Source organism: Centruroides vittatus, unplaced genomic scaffold (genome assembly GCF_030686945.1).
Source record: "Centruroides vittatus isolate TY-2023 unplaced genomic scaffold, ASM3068694v2 contig_2787, whole genome shotgun sequence".
In the NCBI taxonomy this organism is placed as follows: Eukaryota; Metazoa; Arthropoda; class Arachnida; order Scorpiones; family Buthidae; genus Centruroides; species Centruroides vittatus.
The window spans coordinates 50787-67186 of NW_027121767.1; the positions used below are offsets into that span (position 1 = coordinate 50787).

General features: G+C 30.7%; 2 protein-coding genes across 2 annotated transcripts; both read left to right on the forward strand.

Moving 5' to 3' along the window:
• Positions 1 to 11019: 11019 nt before the first annotated feature.
• Positions 11020 to 12345, forward strand: LOC136972093 (uncharacterized). Its single transcript, XM_067266651.1, has 5 exons — positions 11020 to 11165; positions 11246 to 11301; positions 11575 to 11673; positions 11917 to 11985; positions 12092 to 12345. The coding sequence occupies exons 1-5, from the start codon at positions 11081 to 11083 to the stop codon at positions 12149 to 12151; spliced, it is 369 nt and encodes a 122-aa protein (XP_067122752.1). The 5' UTR covers positions 11020 to 11080; the 3' UTR covers positions 12152 to 12345.
• A 520-nt stretch (positions 12346 to 12865) lies between these two features.
• LOC136972094 (uncharacterized) lies at positions 12866 to 13719 on the forward strand. The gene is made up of 5 exons (XM_067266652.1): positions 12866 to 12943; positions 13018 to 13116; positions 13192 to 13269; positions 13345 to 13594; positions 13674 to 13719. Exons 1-5 carry the CDS (start codon positions 12920 to 12922, stop codon positions 13691 to 13693), a joined length of 471 nt encoding a protein of 156 aa, XP_067122753.1. The 5' UTR covers positions 12866 to 12919; the 3' UTR covers positions 13694 to 13719.
• Positions 13720 to 16400: the final 2681 nt, after the last annotated feature.

Here is a 16400-nt window from a genome sequence, read left to right on the forward strand (position 1 = left end):
CACATTCTTTTCTAGATTTACGATAATTTTATATCGATCGGACGATTTTCGTCTAGCCGTTTGCATCCCTATTTTAGATTCAAGGTATTTTTATTATATATATATTTTTTAATAGTACAGTCAAACTTTTGAACAGAGGCCTCTAAAGAGAACTAAAAAATGACCGTTATTCGGAGGTTTGGCTGTATTAAATTATAAATTATTACAGTCCCGGTTAAGAACGGAGCCGGTTTCTTAGTCGAAAGAAAATTCATCATCAATCATTAAACTTAAAAATAAATAGAGAGGTGGAGGCGCAAGTACAAACGTTGAACTTATACGGCAAGCAGAAGTACACATTTGACGTTTTAAGTCCAAGTAAAAGACCTTGCGGCGCTCGTTCACAACATCACGTGACTCAGTGAACGTCGCGCATTGACTCACGAGAAATTTCTTGAATAAATGGCGGATATATTTAACATTGAAGGTTACCAGCAAAGATAAATGAACAAATTAAACTGTTTAAAAGCATAGGATGTTTAATGACACTAAATAATTATTTTTAATTAGCGTCGTTTCTCCTACCGTACGATCGGACGATAGGTCTACCTCATATTTTTGTCGACGGAAGTAGTGGCTTATGTAAATTCGAAAGCAGCTCGGAAAATTAATTTTTAGAAAATTTATAAACGTACTAGCAGGTAGGCCCGGCGTTGCTCGGGCAAAAGTAACGATAGCGAAGATTAAGATTATTACATTATAGTCACAAAAAATGAGTAATTTCATCAACGAACTAAGTTTTTCTAAAGAAAGGTCGAATTTGAAAATCGAATGTTCTAATATTGTTCGATTTTCACGACGTGTGTTCTGATTATATCCTTCGATTTTTATCGAATGTTCTAAAGAAGAAAGGTCGAGAAAAACCGAACTAATCTGTTTAAATTTGAAAATCGAATATGTTCTAACATATTACTCTTTTTCTTTCTTTCTTTTTTATTTTTCTCCAGCGCCGGTAAATCTTGCACGTCGCTTTCTCTTGTTCTCCATTGTTACGTAACACTTCCATTGTTGACACTTCCATTGTTACTTAACATTTCCATTATTACTTCACACTTCCATTGTTACTTGACACTTCCATTGTTACTTAACACTTCTATTGTTGATGGAAGTGTTAAGACTTAATCCTGTTCCTCTCCCCCATGGGGAGGTATTTTGAAAAATCCCTTCTTAGTGTGCGTCCTCGTGACGTACCCTAACTGTGTACCAAATTTCAACTTTCAACTCCTAACCGTTTGGGCTCTGCGCAGATTATTATTATTATTATTATTATCAACTCGTCTCGATTATATATATAGATAGATTACGCTGTTGATGGTAGAAGATGCCGTAGAAAAACAAACTTACCTTAAGATAAGCTATTATGAAAACAAATATATGTAAATTTTATAGACACTTCGCATCATTTACAAAAAAATTGAATAATTAAATAATTTCTGGATTAAAATCGTCTGTTTCTTTACAATATTATTCGTAAATACTTAAATAATCATAATTTTAATAAAGTAGGTCATAATTTTAACCAGAAAACACAAAAAATAAAGAAGTTTAAGCCGATCGTCCACTCGCCATTCTAGACATAGCAAACGCCATTATCAACCTTCTAGAATTGCCAGATGGCGGCGCTCGCCCGTCCGCCGTTCACGTTTTGGGCTGAATACGTGCGCCTCAACCTCTCTAATATTTCAAACTTACAATATTTTACTTCATAAAATATGCAACTTTGATTTCTTTCCGTGAAGTATGTTATGAATTCTTACATATACTTCATTATTAGTGAGGTTGAGGCCGAAGTTTTAAACGCGAAAACGTGAACGTCCGACGTTCACGTTTTCGCGTTTAAAACTTCGGTCTCAACCTCGCTATTATCACATGACCAAAAAAGGTTGGAATGCACAATTGTACAGTAATCTTTTGCTTGTAGTTTTTGTTATTCTATACTATTTTATATTATTTTATATATATATATAAATTTTTTGTTCCAGCTCAGCTCATTGAAACAATGTTAATTTCCTTCAGTTTATTGCTTTTTTTTATACTTGCATTTCCCTTGATTTTAACATTTTCTGTTGGATGTATGTCAGAAAAGCGAATTGCTGATTAACCTGTAGGCTGAGATTATTAAATTGTATTGATTACTATATTGTGTTATTGTACCGATTGTTTTATAAAATATATTTATTATAAAACAAATTTAATTTATTTAGTAATATTTAGTAATAATGTAGTATTTTCAGCATTAAATAGTCACATTTTCAAATTAATTTAAATTTGTTATGATACATTAAATATTTTTTTGTCATCTATTAAAATAAATTTATAATTATGAATTTACAGAAAAACTATTTTTTTAATCAATTTATCATTAATTCAATAAAAATGAAATTAGGATAAAATCATATTAAAAATTTTTAATTTATGGAAAAAAAACATTTTTATATCGAAACATTTTACTTTAATATAATTCCCAAGTGTTAAAAATTAAGTTTTATAGACAGCAGTTTGACTAATAGCTTCTTTCCTAAGTTTTTATGTTAGTTCGTCTTATTGGTTAAGAATTCGCTCGATATATTTCGCTAGAGGCGCTACATTAGGTCTCAGCCAATGTTAGTACTGCATCTAGATTAGCGATTCTCAACGTTCTTAGCTCCGCGACCCCCAAATAGTAAATATAAATCAAATTAATATTTCCCGACCCACATCCAAAGGAAAAATAACAGTAAGCCTACTATTACTAATTGAATTTTGACTGTAATTATAAATGTAAACAAATGCAACCATCACATTAATTTCTTTTCGTTACATGTGTACTTATTGTAAGTAAAATGTTTATAAGTTTATAATAAATGATTTTTTCTCATAGAATGATTTCATTATTGTTTCGCGACCCCCCTTTAATATCACCGCGACCTCCAGGTTGAGAAACGTTGATCTAGACGCTTGTATTCAGAGACCAGATAATCCATCGACTCTGCTACCACTACCCATCATTTTAGATACGGTTATAAGCCTTCTATTCAACAAAACTTAAATTATTTATTGTTTACGAGATATAAGCCTGACAAATCATGCAATTTGTTTGATTGCTCGAGTTTTTGTACAGACTCCTCTATACCGGACCGATTTTAAAGACGAATTCGCGTCAAAAATTAAAAATAACGTTACACTAACGTCTAGAAAAGGCAAATACGCCATGTGAAATGGCACATGACATGTTTTACATGTTTAACTGTTCTAGAATTTTTAAAGTTGGTGTTCTGTTCTTTTAATTAATTGATCATTGTAGTCGTAGCTAAGCAACAAAGCTACGATGGAGTGATACATGTTCAAAATCTAGCAAATCGGCTCCGTTCTTACTCTAGGAAATACTATACTATTGGATTTTTATAGATTATTGGATTTATGAAAAGATTCAAAGGAATTCCCATCGGATTATCTATGGCAGATTTCTTGTATGTTAAAAGAGATTTTATGATGAGGGTGAGTAATCTAAATGTCAATTGTCTATTTCAGGCTTGGCCAATTTAGTGTGTTGTGATCGACTTTTAAATGTAGGCCTACAGATGATTATACTACCACATTTTTATTCTTTTACATAAAGTTTATTGATTTACTTTTTTCAACATTATGCTACAAAGCATAATTTATTATATACTAATTGACTCTCGAGATAAACTGTTTTTGGTAAAGACTCCAAAGCATAAAATAAACAGCAGCATTTATCTTTTTCCATATGAAAAACAAATTTTATTTTCATTCCTCGTTCAGTACAAATCATGAGTTTCGCTTTAGTACACTTTTTTGCACGTAACTGAAATTGTTTAGAGCACAAAAAACAATTTATATTTATAAAATTTATTAAAAAGCATTTTAATTTATAAAATAACAACATAATGTAGATACGACCAAACACCGCGTTCCATTTCCTCGTATAGGCTACCTGTTCTGCACTGTGTTCTTTTCACATAGTCCCAAATACACGACCACACAGAATTCAGCACAGTACTTATAACCCAAAGCGACAGTTTTAAAATTTTATAGTGGAAAATTTGGAATTTATATTTCCCTGAAAATTACAAATATTTATCGTGTTTTAAAAGGTCATAGTATCCTCAATCGACCAAAATTGATGCTGCAATCTACCGGTCGATCGCAATCGACTTGTTGGTCATGCCAGGTCTAGAAAATATACAAACGCCATGATTAACTAATATAAATATTTATAGGTGGGAAGTGCCTTGTATTCTGTATTCTCTTCGATGATCGAATTAAGTGGAGTGATGCAGAAAGAACGAATATGTCATACTTACAGTAATACTACTGCACCTGCAAAAAATTATTCTATGGATAACAATTTTGCGTAGAAACATGCAAAAAACGATAAAAAATACTTTCATGTATATAAAGTAAATTCCAATAAAACTCTACTACTCTAATTTGAAACTTTTTACTGCCTTAAAATTTTGAAGGCCTAATGGCCAAAAGACTGGGCGCTCGGATTCGAATTTCAGGAACGAAATTTCGGTCACTTCTTTTACTGGGGCAGATAGCTGAGCGGTTAAGATGGCAGCTCTAGAGCAATCAGGATCGAATCCGTATGGGTCGAAAACTCCAAGATTTTTCGGGGGTTGGTCTGTCCGGATATGTCGAGCCTCTTCATTGTGAGCCTTGATTATGGCAAAAAGATACGTAGACGATCTGCAGGGGAATGTCTCCCGGGAGGATTTTCTATCGGAAACTGGCCCCTATTTAAGTATTATTGACGAGAAGAAAACTCTGAAAACTCCACGTGGCCAGCCCAATGACGAGGCGCAAATCCACGACTAGCTAGCTATCAGTGTTCAGTGATTTTATGCACTCGGACACTGGTGGGCGGTTTTGCGAAAAAAAGGCCTTCTTTATGCTCACAGAGCGGAAAAAAATTTTTAAAAAGTGACATTTCTCGTCCGAAATTTTCTGCTATATCTTCAATCGATTAAAATAATAATTTTAGAAAATAATTATGTAGAAACAAACCTTTACTAATTTTTAATTTCTCAAGCACTTTTCATAATTGTATGATGTAGGTTGGGATTTTCCATACGGTTGCTAGGATCTCAAAGAGCCAATCGATTTATTTGGAGGATCGATGAATTACTAAGAGTCATTCGAATGTCGGTGGACAAATTTGTTTTTATTACAGTAGAGAGTCGTTTATTCGAATCAATTGGGGACTGGGGTTGTTCGGATAAGTGATTTGTTCGGATAACCGATTGTGTCCGAAAAATATATTAACCTATCCGATGTTGAAATTTTTCTCCGTTGCGTGTCGCTTCGTGTTGAATTTTCGTCGATTTTAAGCCTACGAAAATTTTTATAATAATAATCGAGGCTATTGTTCGTTAAAAATGATTTCTTTATTTTGTACAAACAAAATAAATATATTGAAAAATATAAAAACAAAAAAATTATACTTTAGAAGTAAATCTAGTATCAAAAAAAGTTCGATTCAGCAAGACACAGTCCGACTGGAAAGCGTTCGGATAAGCGATGATTCGGATAACCGGGGTTAGGATAAACGACTCTCTACTGTTTAAAAATACAACAATAATTGATAAAAATAAATATAATAAAAATATATCAATTATTATTATACTGTATGTTATCTTTAAATTTTATTAATATGAAGCACAAAATTTGATTTTTGATTTATTTTTAACCACAAAAATATTGATTCCTATTAATACTTTTATTCAAGGTATTTGTAATTTATTTTTATTTTGTATTATTATAGAAAGGGGTCTGAAAATCAAATCTACTGAGAACTCCTGATGTAGATACTGTTATAAATACTACACGGTAAATTAAATTAATTATTTAAATATATTAATTACATTGGTGGTTACATTTATTTCTGGATGTTTGGAAAGAAAATACAGAGTGCTTCAAGACTAGAAATTTCGTCATCCTTTAGATAGGTGTTGTTAATTGAGTAATAATAAAATAATAATATGCCAGTTATATATGTAATTATGAATATGCAGATGTTAAAAGATAGCTACGTTAATTAACGGACTTTTGGGCCTCTTGTATTTCACTAAAAATTTTAATGCTGTTTCTTCATAAAAATGCAACTACTCTATAATATTGTACGTGTTTTGAACGAATATTAAAATTAATTTTCTCCAAAACATAAAATATGCCAAAATATTAACTTATGGAGAGAGTATCAAATAGAAAAACGTTTTTCTTTATGTTACTTTTATACTTATATGATTTATCATATTAATGAATTGTGAATTAAATAATATTCATGATTATATTAATTCACTGCATTTGTTGTTGTCCAAAATAATATAAAATATTAATATTGAAATTTTTACTTTTTATACTTTTAATAGTAACTAGAAACAAAATTTTTCTAAGTTTTTGTAAATGCCATGTAGACATTATAATTAATATAATAATTAACTACGAAACACAATATAGTGCTTTGACGATCACTTGGCCAAGTGATCGTCAAAGCACTATATTGTGTTTCGTAGTTAACAAGAATCAAGCACGACACGGTTTCAAGTCATTAATTAATATAGTAATATTCACTTTGCTGAGATGATGGAGAGTTTGAGCTTTTTGCTCTGGGAACCCTAGAAAGAATGCAAATGCGATCTTCCGATTAGCTATATCATCTGAACATGGCACATTTCTTTTCCCCATGATTTCTGCCAGCGACCGAAAACCGTTGAATCCAATTAATTTTTGATTTTTCTTTTGCATGGCTACGAACTCAACCGCATTTTTCGTATGCTTCAAAGAAGAATGCTAGATATGTTTATCCATTATCGATTTAATGCAGTATACTGTATATGGCAATAGTTAGTACTGTGAGAGACCGGATTTGACGAAATTTTTGAGAGAAAATTTTTCGTCTTTCGAGTGTTAAATTAGTTCAAAACTCAGCGAAACAAATTTTTTTTTCAATTTAATTACCGGAGAATGATCGTATCTCTCTCCCCGGAGTCACTTCCTTTCCCAGGGGACTCGTCGAATGTGTCACCAGGAACTAACAACAAATATTCACAATTGGTCGAAATTAGTAACGTGGCTAAAAAGAGGGCATCGAAACCAAAGGGGGAAGACCCCGATATAAAAGGATTGAATCCGGTCGTCGGAAGTCCGGGAGTTCGCCGATCCACCTCCTTTTTATGTGAGTACTCTATCGCTGATCCTTTCGTCCACCCTGCCAGCGATACCTCGACCGCTGTTCCTGTCTGTTTCTGCCGTTCTCCGACATCACGAACTCGAATTCTCTCCACGATCCAGGATGATCCCGCCATCTGCAATCTTCGATCTACAACATCGACAATCAACGCTTCAATCAATATTGTAAGCTCTCTCTCGGCTAGGAACTCGTTAACTTAAATACACAATCATGTTACGCCAAATAGCTTTGTCCGATTTAAGCCGCTCTTTGAAGCTAAAGAGAACTCTCTGTTGTTCTATGTATACGTGTAAATAAGATAAAAATAAATGGCGTTTTTCCTTTATAAATAAGTTTGACTGCGCACCTCTTTCGGGCGAGTCGTCTCTCGGCCTGTCTCCATACCGGACTCCTAGTGTTTACATACGCGACCGCTCGCGCAAAATCGAAACCGCAGCCAACAAGACTTCTGTATCAGCCTTAAGGGATACAGTGATGTCAGTCCTGACATAGGCATCACCGATCTGGTGCCGATCCCCGGTCACAGTATACAACATATATAATATAAATTCGAATATAATAAATTTATTTTTAAGAATACGGGTAATAATACTGTAATAAGAGTTCTTTATCGCCAAATCTGAAATATCTAAACTTCATAATGCAATAGTTCAATGTGATCAGAAACATCCTTTGACCCTAGCAAAAATAGACAAACTGTCAGCTATCGTTCACATTAATTAATGATAAAGTAACTACATAGAAGCCTCGTCATGGAAGATTTCCCCCATTCTTTCTCAAATGCTGATAAAGATGCATCATTAGCTTCGAGATGGATTCCTTTTTGGATAAACTGAAGGCTTCATATATGCTATCGAAGATCAAGTGGCTGCAAGAAACAAAAAGTGTAGTAGGAAAGCTAAATTAATCTATGGTCCGCGATGACAAGTGGTCCTCAGGCAGACTTATATTGGTAAAGATTGAAATTCTGTATGATGATTTACTTTTTATAGTTTACTTCCAATTTACTTAAATATATTTCTATATGTATCCAAAACGGGCTTTTAGATTTAATTTGTTAAAAATGGCACAGTAAGTATGAAATGTTCGTAATACCCACAAAGGTTGAAAAAAGTTAAGCCTACATAGCTTGGTCCGGAGAACTTTTGCAGACATTTCACTGGTCTTTGGGCTTAAAAGATTGAAAAACGCTGTAATAGACTATTTAATTAATATCTGATGTTCAAATTTAGTCTATATAACAGTAAACATAATTCACCAAGCAATAGCCCAGAAATATAATCTAATTGATACGGAAAATAAAACTCCATATTAGGACTACGAATCTAAACAACTATTGAAAACAACACCATAGGCTCTAATATGACCTGCCAATACAAACTGATAAAATTATTCTAGCAAATAAACCTGATTTAGTGTTCCATAATTTAAAGGACAAAAATAGATGTGTTCACTGATATAACTCATTTAAATGGCCATAATATAGATAAGTCTAAAAAATATGAAGTAAGCTACATCCTACTTGCAGTAGAATATAAAGAATCCACAGACTATAGAAAATAGATAGTAATATTAATAACTCCCACTGGGTTAAATAAGAAAAATCTCTCTAATGACATTTCAAAGTTATAATTAGTTAATCATCTACACCGTACAAAACCTGTCCAAAAAGGGACCTGAATAAAATGATAACCTGCCTAAGTAGGAAAAATTCCTCGAAACGGAGCGACTTTTTAAGTTAAAATAAACCTGTTCAAAACGAAAACTTGCCAAACCGGAAAAGAAAATATTAGGAACCATGCGATTCCGGTTAACAAGTTTCACTGTATATAAAGATTCATTTTTTGAGTTGTATACATCAAATAAATCTGTAACCTTGACAGATTTCTAATGCTTACAAAGTAAAATTCTAGAATTCTTGATATTTATTATATATATATATATATTATAATAATTCCTTGAATTATGAGCATATATATATGCTCATAATTCAAGGAATTATTATTGTTGAAAGATTAAGATTTTAATATTAGGCATTATAAATAGCATAAAAGAAAAACAATCCTCGAAAAATATAATTAAAAGACAAAAGAATGATGCGGATTATAAGAACTCAACAATCTTACATAGTATATAAGGTTTGCAATTTGAAAATTGCAGCCAAATTAGATAATAAATAAAAATAAAAACTTAAAATATTAACAATAACTTACGACTCAGCGAAGTCTGAATGGTTGGTTACTAATGATGAGGATAAAGATGATGATTGCGCAAAGTTTAAAAGGTAACTAATATTAATGTAACTATAAGAAATCTTTAAAAAAATTGCTAAATATTCAATAAAATTGATATTAATTGTTCTGATATTTATTTTACATTCAGTACATGAGAGAAAATGAGGTAAATAATTTAAAACATTGCATAAAGTGAACGCTTATTTGCACACGACCTTCGAAATTTGTTATAAAAGGAAAGACTCTCCAACACTAAATTATGTTCTTCAAATTATTTATATTTTGTATTTTAAAGAAAAATATGACTTTTTAAATAACAATAAAATAAGAAGTCTACGTTAAAAAAATTCGAATAAATAAAAAAGGTTTTCTAAATTTATTATTGAAGTTTAAAATTTTAATTTTTTTACTGTTTTAAATTTAAATTTAAATTGAATCTAATTGTTTGATTTAAAAATAATATCTATGACATATTTATTAATATTTTCGATTTTTTTAATCTAAAGGACTAAATTGGTGATTATTTATCTCTTTTTTCAAAATTATTATAACTAAAGTTTATCATAAATTAAATCAAAAAAATGATGGTTATCGCACGACATAATTATATAATTTTTTAGCGAATTATTTAAAATTAAATTATTTTCGTTCGATTTTGATTTTGTCTAACAGCCATATTAAGAATACTAGCAGATGAGCCCGGCAGAAAATAACAACAAAGATTAAGATTATTAGATTATTTTTTACTTCTAACACTTCTACTATATTATATTTATTACACCGACTGCCGAATCTAATACATTTTTAAAATTCTCTAAATTGTGTACAGTAGAGGAATAAAAAAATTTTTTAAATGTGTTAGATTGTTCATTCGGACTCTAATAAAGCCTGACGTAAGATAACCTTTATAGTTATATAGACGATCTTACCCGTTTTCACCGGATGCAAGAATTAGACTCTTTCGAGGCTAATTAGAAAATTAGATGGGTCTAAAAATATGTTCGATTTCTCACAAAAACGCAAAAACCACATCTAAAATAGTACAGTAGAAGCCGAGTTCTTCAAGATAATCCTTAACCCTCTCCCACTCCCTCGCGGGGGATTTCCAAAAATTCCTTCTTAGTGTGCATTCTTATGGCGTGTACCAAGTTTCGACTTTCAACTCCTAACTGTTTGGGCTCTGCACTTATTATTATTATTATCAACCCATCTCGATTATATTATAAGATAATACATTAAAACTATAATATATGATACACGTAATATTACATGTTATAAACTTATAATACAGGAATACATATAATAAAGTAAATGTATGGGCATAATGTATCAATCATGCCCAAAAATTCCTAATATGCAAAAGTAATCTTTAATTTTTATCAAACAGGAAAAAATCTAAAATAGTTATGTAAAGCCATACAAAAAATATTATATAAGGCATTTAGTATATAAACAAAAGGAGGAAAAACGAGGATATTTTGATTTAATGTAGAAATCGTAATGGTTTCTTTGTTTTAAACAACAATATTGAATAAATAATCGCTGTATAGACATAAAGAAGTAAAGGAAATATTCTTCATTTACCATTCCAATACCCGAAGCGACAACAATGAGAATCGTAACTACCTTCTGCATGTACTTCTCAGTATTATATCCTGTGTTAGGAACATCGACACTGACTAGAAAGTATTGCAGTAAGTAAATTACATGTAAATATAATATATTTTTTTATAAATATATTTGTGTCGTGATGAAATTCATTATATTTAAACAGGAGTGGGAGAAAAGTCTATACATGAACTTCGCGAATGTTTCGGAGAACAAAGTGAGGTAAGGGTTGTTTGGAAGTAAAGATGCCCGACCACTTATCTTTTTTGAGGTCTTCTGTATGTCAAAACAGATTAAGTTAAAAATATTTATATTTTTTAAATAATAAAATTTGTAATGAAGGGTTTTTGAGGGGTCAGTAAAGGTGAGACCGTACCTAAATTATGTTGTTGGTTGCCTTTTGACAGTGTCCTGTTATAATATAATTAAATGCTAAAAAAATCTCATAAAATTTAAGTAATTTAGTAAAATTTTATGCGTATAATTGTTTTTCAGGTCATTTATGCTATAGCCAAGAACTGTTTCGGTGTTTTTAAAAACACATTGGACGAAGACCAATTTCATGCATACATATGCGATAATATAGATACAAAGGTAAAAAATCTACTTCATAATTTGCATAACTGACTCTTAATCTTTGATTAAATATAAATAAACTTCAGGTCATAGATTTAGGTCATAGGAATACATTCTAACAATTATTCTAATTATTACAATATGTTTCATCCTTTAAAAATTAGCCTTAAATTCTATAAGATTAATTCATGACATTTAAAAGCTAAAATAATACAAAAATTTGCAACTTATATTAATAAGAATTTAATTTAAAATTAACAGGAAGGGAAAGAATTCGAAAATTGCTTTGATGAACTTGCTAAATTGAACAATATTCATTCAATTTGTGATGTAAGTAACTTTAAAATTTAAAAAAATATGTCTTTATCTGTAATAATAATTGATACAATTCTTTATATATATATTATATGCGTATATCCTATAAATATATTTATAGGAATGCCTCAGCAATTTGATAATAAAGAAGACTTTTCTTCACTCAGCAAATTCCAGATGATTTTTGATAAAGAAAAGGCTTAAAAATTGTAATAATTAATTAAGAAAATAAATAAAAATTTATTCAGTTGTTTCTTCTCTTTTACATCATTTAAATTTAAAAAGAGAGCAAAGTTACGTTTAAACTAATTATCAGAAGACATTGAACTAGTCTTTAATGTATCGCCTGACCCAATGACCTGTATAATTAACGTTATAATATAATACGCGCGGTTCTAACCGTAAAAACCACAAATAAGTTAGCATATAACCATATTATTAAAATATAATAAAAAAATTAAACTAAATATTATTAAAAATATGATTAATTTTAAATTATTTCGTCGAATAAAGTTTCGATGGTAATTAAAAAAAATAGGTTATCAGCGTTACATCAATGGGAGTTTGTTACCTTGTTACAGTTGAAGAGAGTAGGCGATTCTCTTCCCACATATATTTTCTATCTCTATATATACACAATTTAGTGTTGTCGATGATAACAGAAAGTGAAAGCAAAGAAAATGAAATTTCTATTAATTTTCTTCATCGCTTTTTTGTTCGTACAAGACGGAGTGAGTTTAGATGCATTCGACATTGTCGATAAATATTGTGGTAAGTTTTATTCTTAGTTTAAAGCTTCCTTATATAAGAATCTACATTTTAACTTAGTAATAATATTTAAAATGAAAACGTAATATAGAAATTTACTTGAAATTACATGAGACTTTAGTTTTTCTTATCAAACTAATTACTTGCAGCATCAAAACATCAGGATGACATAAGAAAATGTATGACTGAAAATGGAAAATCTAAGGTTAATATATTATTAATTTAACGGAATATAATATTTTTTATAAATAAAATACATTTAAAAAATTTTTCCTGTAGTTATTTAATTACTTCGATGCATGCGCTCGTCCTTTGAGAAGACACGTCGGAAGCACTAAAGAAATGTCTAAATTCGTCTGTAAGGAAGCTAACGAAAAGGTATTTTATATAAAATATTATAAAATAAATATTATATTATGATGTCCATAAAATAATAATAATTATTATTTTTAGGAAAATTTTATGTTTCGTTGCTGTTTGGCTTACCGCATGAGACGTGATAGAGATTCTTCTCTTCCTCGCGTGTTCGAGGTAATTTTATTTCTAAAATTAACTGTTAACAGTTTAAAATTTTAAGAAAAATTAATAAACTAATATATTTTATAGACGTGTTTAAAAAGAGGAGCATATTCTCCAATACAGCAATCTAAAGTATCGTCATTGCAAAAAGATTACCCGTCACAGCCTTTTGAACAACAGTTAAGCTTTCTGCCTCAACAGCAAGGATTCTTGCCTCAAATTACGGCTCAACAACAGGGATTTTTGCCTCAAACGTCAACCCAACAACAAAGCTTCTTGTCTCAAACATCGGGACAACAAAATTACCAGTCACCAGTAGTGTTTGATGAAAGTGCAGGTAGGTTACTTTCTACTAATTTTTCTCTATTTATAAACTTGTAAATATATTTTCTAATTCTATTTCTTTAATTTTCCAGAGGTGCCTTACGTGTATTAATCCACTTCCAGACCTTCAAATTCATCATATATTTATTTATTTTATATATTTATAAAGAACAATTAAATTCAAATATTTTTAATCAAACCCTCTCAGTTTATTTTTATATTAAAAAAAACATTTCCGAATAAAATTATTAGGAAAAAAAAACACAAAAGAATTGAAGAAAAGTTCACTTTTTGGGCTAGTATTTGAGTTGTTATTATTTCGACTAACATTTTAAATAAAATTCATTTGTTTCGCGATTATATCTTTACATGCATAAAATTAAGCCGTAAAACTGAATTAGCTCTATGGGAAACTCCGTGAACTTTGACCAATCGACCCGAAAGTTTGGCCAGCATCTCACTGATAACTAGAAAGGCTTAAGTTTGAAATTTGAACTTTCTAGATCCAGTAGTTTTTTTCACTGCAACCGTCTGCAGTGCCGATGAAGAAAAAGACAAAAATACAGTTTTCTTTGTGATTGTTGCACTCTTCGATTGCTTATATTTCGGCAGCCGCTTTATAGAAACTCTTGAAATTTTGCACACTATGTAAGAAAACAATTATCTTTCGAATCAGATATTCAGAATTATTTCAGGTGTTTTGGGGCGGAGAAATCGACCCCCAAAAATCGGCAACTCTGTTTCTGTAAAATAGTCAATGACTATTTTACTTAGCGGAGAGTCACTACCGTGATTCCTGATATACAGGTATCTCTCGTACAACACGGTAGTTACGTCCCAAAAAAGTATTGTGTTATGCGAATCCGTGCTATACCAAACAAAAAACTTTGCAAAATATAGGATTAGGTACCAGACGTTCACAAGAGTAGGTTATACTATTCTTTTTCGTTAACGAACAAGCACAATTAAAAGTACTGTTAATATTAATTTTAGTTAAACCAGGGCATTTTCTTTTTACAAAGTATCGTTGTCGCCTAATCATTTTTGCTGATCATAATCAGAAATATCAGCAATGTTGTCGTTTTTTTTTATTTTTAACATGATTTTCTATGGATGACAAAATAAAAATTTGTTATTAATCCATAATTTTAAAAGAAAGAGTGAAATGGCCATTTGCAAATTATATATATATAATTTTTTTATATTATGATAAATTAAGTACAGTCAAACCTGTTTTTATGCGCTCTTTTTATGTGCGATTTTTATTTGTGCAAATATTTGTGTACAGAGTCTCTATACAAAAATTCTACAAAAAGTTGCTTAACTTTCCCGGCAACGTTTAGAACTGCGTAAGGAGCCATCTGTTATGATGTTTTATTTTGAAAACTTTTTATATTTTTAATTATTATAAAATGACAAAAAGTTTAATTTTGAAAATAGGAATGGGTTTTATATATAAAAAAATTGTAAATGCTAATAAGAAGGAAAATTAATGTCATTAAGTCCGATCCCACTCGACATATGATAAACGACCATCTTTATCTCCGAACCCCGTCGACATTTAACCATCAAAATTTAATAGCACCAATCTTTGTAATAAACAAACCTTTTTTTTCAAAACTTCAGAAATATTCGACAAAAAGCACGGGGGATATTAAGCTTCAAAGAGAGTGAACAAAATCGTGCCCCCCACACACAAACAGAAAAACACCCGAATGTTTTTTGCAATTCTCGACATCTCAAGATGCCCTCAGTCCAAAAATATAAAAACCTTGATCTTGGGAATCATTTTTTGACCGACCGCCATACTTTTCCTCTGTTATATACAAAACAGAATCTATTAGCCTATTACGCTAATAGGTTCTAATGAAATTTTTAATAAAATTTCAACACATTTTTTTTATCAAAAATTTTCTCATATTTAGTAAGATAATAACTCTAAATAAGGGATTTGCCACACTCCAGAATTGTTGACCCTTTGTACAAGCAAATAGTTAATGGAATCATACTCGTACATGTAGAGGAATGCTTCTTTGACATTTTTACTTCTGTGAGTATAGTCTAAAGCTCTGGTTAAGTCGACCGACTCATTCTGAGATATAATTGTACCAATTATTTATAGTAATTCGAATAAAATACTCATCAAAAATTATCAGTCGTTTAAGTCATCCGGTATTAAAACTCCAGTTTTTTACATTTGTAAAAATTTAAAATATCTGTAAGACGTCTTTCTGTTTCAATAGAAACACAGTTCAAACGGCGGCATCTAGCAATAATTTGGTCATGTGATAAACAAACGCGCCCTGGCCTGTTTTTCTCGTTGGCATCGGTTTCTATCTATTCGACGTCATTCATGACAGTTGCTACGAACAGCCAATAAACTTTTTACTTATCCATATACTAATGTTTAGAAAAAGCACGTTGCCTGGCAAAGCGGCTTTAATACAACAGGAGAAGCAAACCAATGACATTGCCTGTTTCATTTGAAAAAGACCACATCATTGGCACTCTTACTAGTCCTGTTAAAGCGACTTTTCCAGGTAACGCGCCCAAAATGATCTAAGCAACGGCGACAATGAATAATTATGATATCGAATGCAGCTTTGTTTGTTTTAACCGTCAATTCTTTTGAGATAATTAGCAAACACCAATTCTCTTTTATAAATGATTCACACAATTGGATACTACAATTTTTTCGGTATAACAACAAACAATTCACATTTCACTTACGATTTCTACGACGAAAATTGATTATTTTTGATGTTAGAAAACAGTTCAAAAGACATTTCAAACAGTTTGAAAATCGGGATCGTTTATTA

What these genes read in the sequence shown, in the direction of transcription:
- LOC136972093 (XM_067266651.1), top strand. Translation starts at nt 11,081, where the DNA reads ATGAGAATCGTAACTACCTTCTGCATGTACTTCTCAGTATTATATCCT. An exon ending in GTTTCGGAGAACAAAGTGAG is followed by an intron (nt 11,302 to 11,574) that starts GTAAGGGTTGTT and finishes ATTGTTTTTCAG; the next exon opens with GTCATTTATGCTATAGCCAA. An exon ending in ATATTCATTCAATTTGTGAT is followed by an intron (nt 11,986 to 12,091) that starts GTAAGTAACTTT and finishes ATATATTTATAG; the next exon opens with GAATGCCTCAGCAATTTGAT.
- LOC136972094 (XM_067266652.1), top strand. Translation starts at nt 12,920, where the DNA reads ATGACTGAAAATGGAAAATCTAAG. An exon ending in GTAAGGAAGCTAACGAAAAG is followed by an intron (nt 13,117 to 13,191) that starts GTATTTTATATA and finishes TATTATTTTTAG; the next exon opens with GAAAATTTTATGTTTCGTTG. An exon ending in AGTGTTTGATGAAAGTGCAG is followed by an intron (nt 13,595 to 13,673) that starts GTAGGTTACTTT and finishes TTAATTTTCCAG; the next exon opens with AGGTGCCTTACGTGTATTAA.